The sequence below is a fragment of the Ascaphus truei genome, chromosome 17 (assembly GCF_040206685.1).
Source record: "Ascaphus truei isolate aAscTru1 chromosome 17, aAscTru1.hap1, whole genome shotgun sequence".
NCBI lineage: Eukaryota > Metazoa > Chordata > Amphibia > Anura > Ascaphidae > Ascaphus > Ascaphus truei.
In genome coordinates this window covers 12,833,718-12,846,217 of record NC_134499.1, presented here as the reverse complement: position 1 = coordinate 12,846,217, position 12,500 = coordinate 12,833,718, and the positions used below count along the sequence as shown (strand labels likewise).

General features: G+C 41.1%; 1 protein-coding gene across 1 annotated transcript in view; it reads right to left on the bottom strand.

Moving 5' to 3' along the window:
* The window catches only part of GRIN2B (glutamate ionotropic receptor NMDA type subunit 2B), a 375,272-nt gene that overhangs the window by 129,805 nt on the left and 232,967 nt on the right, over positions 1-12,500 (bottom strand). Inside the window, exon 4 of the mRNA XM_075573972.1 lies at positions 8,389-8,987. Within this exon, the coding sequence (XP_075430087.1) occupies positions 8,389-8,987 (599 nt within the window). The remainder of the gene's footprint in view (positions 1-8,388; positions 8,988-12,500) is intronic.

Sequence of the window (12,500 nt, the reverse complement as noted above, 5' to 3'; positions counted from 1 at the left end):
ACCCAGCACATACCCAGCACATACCCTGAATGTAACCCGGCTAGTTTAAGGCAAGTGTTAGAATAATCGTTTCCTCTACTGTACAGTAATGGGCAAAATTACTATTATCCAGATATGGCTAATAGTGCATTTGCCCATATAAAATAAAACATCAACCAGCAGCATAAAGTAAATAAAACTTGCACTCACCCCTGCCAGCCTGCCAGCATGAAGGCCGTCCTCATCCTGATCACCGTCCTTGTCCTCCGTTGCCAGAAACAATGCAATAAAAAATACAATCTAATGGCCCATAACCCCTTAATCACCTTAGCGGTTAGTAACCCCAGTAGTAATTAAGGAGTTAACCCACTCTCCCCGCTACCCACCCACCCTACCCGGGGACACCACTCCCACCCTTCACCCCCGTTACCCATTGATTGGCAGTGTTAAAGCACGCCCATATAATATGGGCATTCTTTGTCACTATAGCAATAAATGGGGAAGAAAAAAAAAACGGCCCAAAATCAAAAACATTACATAGAAAAATCAACACATTAGAAATGCCATTAAACCAATTGATTGGCAAGTGGTACACCATGCCCGTATAATATGCCCATTATTTAACACTATTTCAGTCAATGGTCAACTTAAAAAATAAACAATCACCAACAATATCCAATCCAATCAAAACAATCATCAAATAAAACAACAATAACAGGGAAACACAACAAAATTACAATCAATCAATAAAGCAACTACCAAATAAACACCAGAATTACAAATTAAAACACCCCAAAAATTATCAATAAATAAAAGAAAACTCCAAATAAACACCATTATTAAAAATCAAGACCAAAAATAAGCCGCAATTAAAAAGCAAATATCAAAAAAAAAACAGAAATATACAATTGAAAATACAACAAAAGATGCCATAATGAAACATCAAAACACAAAATAAATAGCATAAATATTTAAAAGCAAAGAACCAAAATACATTTTAAAGAAATACTGTAAAAGCAAGCATTTGCCAAAAAAAAATCATTGCTTGTCACTGTACAGTATGTATGTACTGTATAGCCCTAAAGGGGCATACATAAATAAACTGCCAATCAATGGGCAATGAAAAAAATAAAAAATAAAAAAAATACAATGAAAAAACCTGCAAAATAAAAATAACATAAATTCAATGTTTTTTCTTACCTTACCTTGGTTCTTTGCTTTTAATAGTTTCGGCTATTATTTTGTGTTTACATTTTTAATGGGAACTGTTGGTGGTGTTTTCAACTGTTTATTTCTGTTACTTTTTTGTTGTTTGCTTTTTAATAGTGGTGTTTATTTGAGTTTTCTTTGGAGTTTTCTTTTATTAATTGATGTGGTTTTTTTGGTGTTTGGATTTTAAATTCTGGTGCTTATTTGGTAGTTGCTTTATTGATTACCCCTAAGGTAATGAAGCTGCTTTAATGTAAATTTTATTAATAGTGTGTGGGAGCAGGAGGGTCTCCTGAGCTGAACCACTTTGATTTCTGCCTCAGGGACCCCCTGCTTCCCAACTTACAGTCCCCGGTATGGGGCATTGGGTGCCGGTATCGCCACCATTTTGAAATCGTCTGTGTCACATGACCATGGAATTTAAATACTGGAGGAGATACCAGCACCCCATACCGGGGCCTGTAACTCGGGAAGCAGGGGGTCCCTGAGGCTGAAATCAATGCGGTTCATCTCAGGAGACCCCCTGCTCCCGCACACTATTAATAAAAATTCAATTAAAGCTGCTTTATTACCATAGCGGGTAGGATTTAAATCCCCCGGTCACGTGATGCGAGAGATTTAAAAGCACAGGAGATACCGGCACACCATAACGGGGCCTGTATCTCATGGAGTAGGGGGTCCCCAGACCTGAAACTAATGCGGCTCAGCTCAGGAGACCCCCTGCTCATGTACACTATTATCAAAATCGATATTTTTATTGCACGATCGCCTGTAAGGGCCGCGCAATGAGATGTAGCGCCTCCATGCAGCTCTTACAGGCTGCAGTTTTTTCTATCAGCTGTCGCGCTATAGAATTTATAGAATTTATAGCGCGATAGCACTGATACAAAAAACAGGTCGCTCGATAGTGCATTTTGTTATCGGCCTTAAAAAAATGGCCTTCACTTCTTAGTGAATCCTGCTTTTGGCTTCATGTCTTATAGCATGATTAATATGTGCAATAGTCGGACGCAAATGCACTGATTTTATCACCGCTTTGTGAACAGGCCCCTAAACCTTTCTAAGGAAGACAGTTACACTTTTGTTCTAAACCCGTTACATTAAACTCCCCATTTAAAATGCATCCCTGATTAAAAGAGGTAACGTACAAACACAAAGAGACAAAGGGGCACATGGCAATTCGTTGACACACAATTAACTGATGGAAATTTCAAATGTAATTGCCCTTGAGTACGCCCTATGTCCTGACCTTATTTTTTCCAGCATGCACCTTACGCATCATAAACTGCTTTAGTCAAATATTTTGGCGCACAGAAGCGGACTGCACTTAATGGGATGTGCTAAAAAGAAATGTATGTGTGCATCCAAAAAAGTGTACAGTGTACAGCTCCTGTGCTGCCTGCCTTGACCCCAGCCTGGATAACGTTAACGCTGCTTTCTCCAACCCTTACCCGACTGCGCAACCCAGAACCTGCTTTGTGGTCTAAGGTCGGTGTATAACCATCCCCACCTCAGCCTCGCCGTCAGGTCCCAGTTTGTGGCGAGCACGATTGTTACAATAACATACTGTTATGTCTGTCTTTCCCAAAGGAAGCTTTACCCCCAATAACATGGCGTTAACCCTGTCTCACCCAAAGGTGGCGTTACTCCCAATAACATGGCGTTAACCCTGTCTCACCCAAAGGTGGCGTTACTCCCAATAACATGGCATTAAGCCTGTCTCACCCAAAGGCGGCGTTACTCCCAATAACATGGCGTTAAGCCTGTCTCACCCAAAGGAGGCGTTACTCCCAATAACATGGCGTAAAACCGGTCTCACCCAAAGGAGGCGTTACTCCCAATAACATGGTGTTAAGCCTGTCTCACCCAAAGGTGGTGTTACTCCCAATAACATGGCGTTAAACCTGTCTCACCCAAAGGTGGCGTTACTCCCAATAACATGGCGTTAAACCGGTCTCACCCAAAGGTGGTGTTACTCCCAATAACATGGCGTTAAACCGGTCTCACCCAAAGGTGGTGTTACTCCCAATAACATGGTGTTAACCCTGTCTCACCCAAAGGAGGGGTTACTCCCAATAACATGGTGTTAAGCCTGTCTCACCCAAAGGTGGTGTTACTCCCAATAACATGGCGTTAAACCGGTCTCACCCAAAGGAGGCGTTACTCCCAATAACATGGTGTTAAACCGGTCTCACCCAAAGGAGGTGTTACTCCCAATAACATGGCGTTAAACCGGTCTCACCCAAAGGTGGTGTTACTCCTAATAACATGGCGTTAATTGTAACTAGAAAACAAAAGACCCCCTGTGGGCAGCACTCGTTGTATGCAAAGATGAAATGATGATAAACTTAAAATTAAAATACTTTAATTATATTTTGTTAAAATAAGTGTCAAAATCGTTGAAATAAATGGACAACTGACAGTGGTAACACAACACAAAAAACAGACAAAAATATACAATACTACAACTGAGATCCAGGGGGGGAGGTGGAATTCCCACCTAATTGCTAATTAGCAGAGATGAACAATCAAAGACAAAATAGTCAACCCCCTAGTTCAGCAATGACAAGGTTAAAAAGCCTGTAAGATAGATACAGGTGACGGTGGACTAACCATGCAAAAGTATATGGCAATATGCAATACAAAATGGGTAACAATAGAGTGAAAACTCACTAATAGTAGTTGGATAGCCTACAGTGTTGAGAAGACTTTGATTGTGAGGGGTCCCTAAATAATGGGTTTCAGCAAGCCTAGCTATGGATAGATATAGTTGATAGGCAATGTGTTCATAAATAGTGTGCACAAGAGCTCACAAAGTGTGGTACTTAGCTCTGGGGCACGGATCTAGTCCGTATCCAGTTATAGCCCCCTAGTTCAAATGTGCCACTTTAACACGCTTGCTGTTACCTCACAATATACAGTAACCCGTTAGTAGCTGTCATTAGCTAAGTGCACAAGAGCTTACAAAATATAATATTCAGCTCTGGGGCACGGATCTAGTCCGTATCAAGTTATGGCCCCCTAATTCAAATGTGCCACTGTAGCAAATAAAATGACAGACTGTGGGAACATAGTGAGCAAACACATACAAATGAGCCGAGGGGAGAAGGGATACATGCAATGATACAATTATCAACAGCAATTACACCTGCGCGCTCAGGGTAAGGTAAGGTAATTAAATAAATACCGCACCTCTATCGGTTTAACTGAGCCCTCGTCAGAGCTAACGCAGCAGAGTAACGCTGACATATGTTGGTTACCTGCTCAAAATCCTGCTGCCAGGAGGTACCTAATCGCGTACCAAGTGTCTATTGTATGTAGACACAGTTTCCCTTCGCGCGCATACCGGCACTTGAAAGTGCCTCTCACCCTCTGCCCGGCATGGAGACGTCAGCACGTGATGACGTCAGTCCTGTGGCCGCCTCCCACCTGACGCACGTTTCGCTGAGACGCTTTTTCAAAGGTGGTCAACATGGCGTTAAGCCTGTCTCACCCAAAGGTGGTGTTACTCCTAATAACATGGTGTTAAACCGGTCTCACCCAAAGGTGGTGTTACTCCCAATAACATGGCGTTAAGCCTGTCTCACCCAAAGGAGGCGTTACTCCCAATAACATGGCGTTAACCCTGTCTCACCCAAAGGCGGCGTTACTCCCAATAACATGGTGTTAACCCTGTCTCACCCAAAGGTGGTGTTACTCCCATGCAGACCCTGAATAAGTGTTTCATTAAAGTAATCAAACAGAAGAGAAGAGGAAAATAACTCTGTAAATAACAATATTATCGTTAAATCATACGTAACAGTGATCTTACACTTACCCAGACCCTGTAACAGACATATCTCAGGGTCTGGGTGGGAGTAATGCCGCCGTTAGATCTGACCTAACTAAAGCATCGTTAAATCACAGCAGTAATTATATGGGGACTCTGTGGTTAGGCACTATTACATGGAACCCCTCTTTTGCATATAATTATCACTAACGCCCATTATAGTAACGCACAGGTTCGTTACGGATGAGAATAGCACTTAGCGCATCATTGCTGAGATTTGAAGATCCTCCTTAGCACTCAACGATATGTTCAATGAAGTTAACGTCTTGTTAAGTCATTATGTGGATCTACCCCATAGTGTCTAAACACGCCGCCAGGTGGCCATGTAAACGGAAAATACTGCAAACATACATGTGCTTTAAACATCACCTCTAACTGGTATCAGACACTTTATTCAGCGCTAACGCATTAGGACCATCCCCAAAAAACACAGACCAGATGCCATAGAGCTTAACATAAAATGACATTAAAACACATGGCCATTATTAAATGTGTTTGTCATTTTTAATCACTTAACTATTCATGGTTTAAGAGATTAAGGATATACGGTTTCAGAGATGTTTATTGTTTAATTGTCTCTGTAGTAACCTAATGGTCAATTGTGACATATAGATATACAGGGAAGAAAAGTGGGTGGGGAAAGAGAAAAACATAGAGTAGTACTGTACGTCTTAAATTGGGTCTTCAACACAAGGTGAGAGATGCACTTACAACAGGTTAAATGATTCAAGCGTTTCTCTAGTCAAGGGAATCGGGCGTCTCTCATATCACTGATGACATCATGAACTAGGATCCTAACAGTATGGAAGAAACTATGGCCATTCTATAGTGATTTTCAATCAGGTAGGTAACCAACAGTTCAGTAGGTAGTAAGAGCTCATTTATTTAAAATATATAAAACCTTAATCAAGGTCTAGAACATATAAAATAGCATAAATGCATATAATAGCAGTAAGAATGAGTGTATCAAACTCAATTCTGAAGATATAGATCAATGAGCTAATATCTGGTAGCCTGTACTAGAGTCTCATAGGAGCTAGATAATGACAACTCATAGATGATCTCCGTATTAAGGGAGTGAGTGTATCCGCAAACAATACTGTGTCTTAACCCAGATGTACGTCCGTGGGGCTGATGTCTCTTTTGTTTCTTTATTGCGCCTGGCACTTGAGGAGATATTGTACAGATGGGTCGCTTGTCTGTGCTCGTTCTAGCACTGGTGGTGGGGTTTGGTTTAACGAGTTGGCGCCTTCTCGTGCCCGTCGGTACACAGCTGTGAACTCCCCTCTCACCGCTTCCGAATCACGTCACGTATCTCGTGGGGCGGCGACTCCTCGTCTCGCGAGATGTTGGCGGTTCTACGTCACTCTAGCTCCACTGTAATCACCAGGCTCATGAACCCCTGACGTAGACATAAAGTTGAAATGCATAGGGTGTGTTTCTTGCAGAAGGCATGGGATATCAGCGTGGTGCTTGTCTTGGATTGGTGGCTGCCAAATCGGACAGAGCCCCTCGAGAACCTTGTGATTACAGCGGAGCTAGAGTCAGAGATATGTGACGCGATGCGGAAGCGGTGAGAGGGGAATACAGGGCTGTATACCGACGGGCACGAGAAGACAGCAACTCGTTAAACCAAACCCCACCACCAGTGCTAGAACGAGCACAGGAGAATTCAGACCCGCAACTCATCTATACATTATCTCCACAAGTGCCAGACGCAATAAAGGAAGAGGAGACATCTGCACCACGGATGTACATCTGGGTTAAGACACAGTATTGTTTGCGGATACACTCACTCCCTTAATACGGAGATCAACTATGAGCGGATACGCTCACTTTTCTTACCCACCATAATATATATTTATATATATATACATACATACATGCAAATGAGCATACAGTTATATTTCCATTTGCTATATGCTTTGCTGTGGAGGGTTTTTGTCACTTTTTTACTCACCTTAACTTAACTAAGTGTGGTAAACCCCATCCTCGTTGCTTCAGCTTTGCATAGCCAGTGTAACCAACCCCACACTGATGAGACCCATTAAGGTTGTAACAGCTGTCTGTGGGTGGGTTTACTGGCTATGCATCTTAATCCTGGCTGTGCTTAAAGCTGTGACCATGCAGCAAGCTTAAGCCCATAGGGAACAATGTATAAAATGGTTTTGAAGCAAAAAGTGGCACTGTGTGCTCATTTGCATGTCATTTCCCAGAATCCCTTGCTGCAGTGGAAGTGCTGTGTGCTTGGTGATAATGGTGAAAGGCGGGGTTGCAGACCTGCCTAAGACATGCAAATGAGCATACAGTTATATTTCCATTTGCTAAATATATACACATATATACATACACAGTATGTGTATATATATATATATATATATATAACACATATATTATATATAACACAGATATATACACATATATATATATATATAGATATATACATATATATATATATATATATATATATATATAGAGAGAGAGAGAGAGAGAGAGAGAGAGAGAGAGAGAGAGAGAGAGAGAGAGAGAGAGAGAGAGAGATTCATAATTCTTTTTTTTACACTTTTTTAAATATTTGTTCAATACTTATAATAACAGCACCATTTTTTATGATAATCTTCTGCATAAATGAGCAAATTGCTTATTTTCCGAAATCTAATAAAATAAAGATTTCATCTAAAATGAACCGATCAAAATAGCAGTGTGCAGGGATACCATTCTCTAATGACATTAGTAATGTGATTACATTCTCAGATTCCGGGGGAGGGATTGGGGTTTTCAACTGATCAGAGATGGAATGCAATGTCAACTCTGCTGATGTAAGGGGTCATTGTTCATTGATGACCTCATGGGGTCAGAGGTCACTGGCTGAAATAATGGGCAGCCAATGACTCTCTCTGATTCCATTTCAGATGCATAACAGATGTTGGAGGTTGGCTTAGGTATCTCATTTCAAGGGCTAGTCTGAATCCTAACATGAAGAGTTATTTGTCCCGAACCACGAGGAGGAAGGGGGCGGAGTTAGTGATCAATAAATACATTGTACTCTGATCAACTCTGTCTCTCTCCAAGAACTCTCTCTCCAAGACTCTCTGCTAGCAACATCAACAGCATGTGAGAGACAAGGGTGTCTTTTTCTTTGTTCATTTCCACCTGAGAACATGTTATCATCATTGATTGAACTTTCATCTGTCAGTAAGACTGTAAGAATAAACTAGAACTTTGTCTGCTGAACAGCAATCTTCTGGCGTATTGGAATCTTTATGAACAAGAAATAAATGAAATTATTCTAACATTGCCAATTAAAGTGAAAGAGCTGTAAGGTGTATTCAGTAAATATGGACCGTACTCCCCTGTGGACGATTTCCTACCTGTTCAACATCTGGGCGTCATAAATTCTGCTTTCCTGGATGTTGTAACAGCTGCTTTTGGACTGAGGGATGGAGTTGTGCTCAGATAGCATGGTGGAAGCGGCCGTCGTGATTATAGCAATCCCGTCTCTCACTCGAGCGGGCAGGTCATAGTCCCACTCATCATATGACACAGAGATGAGCCCCGTGGGGAACTCGACTGGTACAGTGTCCGTATCTCCTGCCACCAGGCTGGGTACAATCCACGTGTAGCCGTATCCTGTCAACCCCACTGAATTGGCCACCTCAAAGATATAGGCGGCCTCTTCTTTTGTGCAGTAGAGCATGATGACGGGACTCTGGAGTTTCTTCAGCTGGTTTTGGATCTTGGAATCATTGTCATCTAAGGACATGTCCACATGGATAACCTCTTCCAGCTCCCAGCCCACAAAGCTATTTTCAATAGTACTTCGCACCTTGTTCTCAAAGTCCTGGTAGCCCGGAAAGTAGGTGGTGACGATGGAGAAGATGTACCAATCATATTCCTCCATGATGTTCAGCATGACAGAGGCTTGTTGTTCTATGGAGGGTCCGAACTGGAAGAACATGGATGATTCCTCCTACAATTAAGAAAACAAGACACAATGAGATGAAGAGAAAATGAGACAACCAAGATAAACTGCAAAGAAGAGTTATGGGAAGCAACTGTGCTGTAGTGTTCAAGCCAGTCTTGATTTAGTTAAGAGAGTCTTCAATACTTGAGATTCTACCTAATTCCTGCCTCAACCAAGTCCTGCTCTATGTATTTTCTTGGGCAAATTCCTTTTTCCAGCACTGTTCTCCCATAATTCCATGGCCATATTTCTATTTTATTTATAAAAATGTTTTACCAGGAATACTCTGAGAGTTACCTCTCATTTTCAAATGCTGTGTAGTATCATGTTTAAATAGTGTACAATGTGTATAATATTACTTTTCCCCTGAACCTACCATTAGCGAGGAGCAAATGTTTTCAAATGTTCTTTAAGATTCTTCGCAATTTTCTCCTAACTTTCCAGTTTTTTGTGAAAGTTTGCATTGCTCAGAATTTCACCCCAAATTTGCAAAAATGGCTGTAAATGGCAATATATAAAGTAGCACTACACCTTGCACGTGGACTTTGGAAGCTCGGCAAAAAAATGTTTGCGAACCTCGCCTTTTTTTGTTACGTTTTTCACAAAAACTGCAAATTTCGCCTAATGCGGAAACTTCAATAACAAAATCTACACATCTCTACCTACCAGCCGCCAGCGTCACAGCAATGTATTCATACCCCTGGTGTGTTAGATTAGAATGTAAGCTCTTCAGGTCAGGGAATAATTTCTCCCAATGTTACCTGCTTGTCTTGGTGCACTTATCCCTTCTTATATTATTATATTCCCCGTATTGTTAAAAATTGTAAAGCGCTCTGTACCTAGATGGCTCTATAGAAAATATATATATATTATACAGTATATATATTTATACTGTATGTATATATATATATATATATATATATGTGTGTGTGTGTGTATATATATATATATATATATATATATATATATATATATATATATATATATATAATATATTAAGCAAGCACTCCAGTATTGCTCAGTGAATAGAATGTATTCATCGTTTCGACAAGAATTGACAAAGGCTCCATGGAGGGATCGGTTACTGGTGCCAGTAGGTTGTGGTTAACTGGTAGGTGGTAATGGGGGACGTGCCCACCGTTCTGGGGTGGCTGGTAGTTTGGTTAATTGTTAAAATCCTTGTTACAATAAATGTTGTGGAAAGTTTACCCAATAGAAGAATGATAAATTGCTGCACACTATTATAATCAGAAAAAAGGGGATACAACTACCGGTGCTCCTGGTTCAGGATTCTCTGTATCAATCCAGGGTATAACGAAGGGAAGAAAATCAGGGCTCCACGGATTTGCTCAATAAACTAATTTATTGCCAATAGACCAAAGACTTTGGTCTATTGGCAATACATTAGTTTATTGAGCAAATCCGTGGAGCCCTGATTTTCTTCCCTTCGTGGAAGGTTTACCCAACACATGGTTGTGTTGTGGTTTATTATGGGGAGAAATTGAGAAAACGGGAGGTGTGGGGTTAGATCAGATGCATTGTAAGAAACCCCAACCCTCTCCAATAGCGTATCTGAGATCAGATGCACTGTAAGGAACCCCAACCCTCTCCAATAGCGTATCTGAGATCAGATGCACTGTAAGGAATTCTGACTCTCATTAATAGCGCTTCTGGCATCAGGTGCATTGTAAGGAACCCCAACCCTCTCTAATAGCACGTCTGACATTAAATGTATTGAAAGGAACCCCAACCCTCTGTAATAGCGCGTCTGACATTAAATGCATTGAAAGGAACCGCAACCCTCTGTAATAATGTGTCTGAGATTAGATGCATTGTAAGGAACCCCAACCCTCTCTAATAATGTGTCTGAGATTAGATGCATTGTAAGGAACCCCAACCCTCTCTAATAGCGCGTCTGACATCAGATGCATTGTAAGGAACCCCAACCCTCTCTAATAGCGCGTCTGACATCAGATGCGTTGTAAATTCTTCTGCATTTGGTACAATTTTCAAATGAACTGAAAATTGCAGGGAACCCGTTAGGGATGTCTGGGAAACCAAAGGGTTCCTAAAAATCCTGGTTTATAAACACTGGGGTAAGGGAACAAAGTATTTTCAGCTATCACGTCAAGAAGAGGTCGCACTGCAAGCTCCCTTTCATAACCCACAGCCAAACTGCTTGCTCTTCATGCCCTGCTGCACCTTAACAACTGCTTCACTCTGATTAAAATTCAGGCTGTTCCTGAGCTACAAGCATTGAAATCTGGTTATCGTTCAATTGAACCAGTTAAAGGTGCTTTAACTCTTTCACCGTCAGGAAGCGATGCAATGCTGCAAACTGGACAGTTTTTACAGAGGCCTGTGTACTAAGCTTCGCAAACTCATTTTTATTTGCGCTTGTGCCCGCCTGCGTATAACGTAAATGGAAAAGAAAATACGGTGCATCAGGGAGCCGGAAGTAGCACGGGAACCCGGCTGTTTAGAAAAATAGAACGTTCTTTGTTGGTTCAACAGATCAAAAGCGCAGGAAAACTTACCACGCGTTTCGCACCAATACGGCGCTGCGTACTAACCTGAAATTTCTCCACCTGAGCCAAAAAAATGAAAACAAAACGGCATATAGAAATGGGCTGCGCTGGGTGTACAGATGTGAATGGGGTGTACTAAAAAACCCAATGTTTCTGTGTGCCATAAAAGGGGAGCAAGTGCGTCAATATCCTCCCCAAAGTTGAACGTTCCATAAACCCTGAAAAGTCTGTTAAGTGTCAGCGCAGAATTAAGTAGCGGTGTGCCAACCAAAAATGTATGTGACGAGCATGGATGTTTCATTATATAGATTCCGAAAATGTATTATTTATACAGTTAATTTAGGCAATTATAAATAATATTACACTAATAATTGATATAGACTAACACTAGTTATTAATAGAAAAATATGCATAATTCTCTTTCATTCAAAATTGTATCAATCAGGTATTCAACACGACCGTGCATCAGCATTCATTTCGGACAAATGATGCGTCATACAGTTTGTACGAAACCTTCATACACAACGCATATTTCACGACTACGTTTAAGCGCTGAACTTTTGACTCACAAAATAATGTTTCATTAAATCTTCAGCCCCCGAGGAGTTAAAAACAATTCCAGAAGGGGCAGGATTGCACCTTTAAAATATTAGCAGATCTCTTACAGAAATATATTTCCCAGCAGACAGCAAAAAAAAAAGGCATCTTGTTTTAATAATCACAAGAGTAATATGTGTTCATCCATCTGTGTTAGTTACAGCTTTGGAATAAACTGTCCCCCTTACGTTCTGACGTCAGTTCCATAAGATTAGAGACGGAGTGTGTGCGGATTACCATATAGAATACATTTCTTGAGCTGTGTTCTTATTAAGGGTCTCTGAGGTTTACCCATATCTGTCCCAATATTTTGGCTACTGCTTGACTATCCGGCACCATCTGCCTCTGCTGTTCCACTTACCCCACGTATAGCATATCTCCGTCACTAAAAATT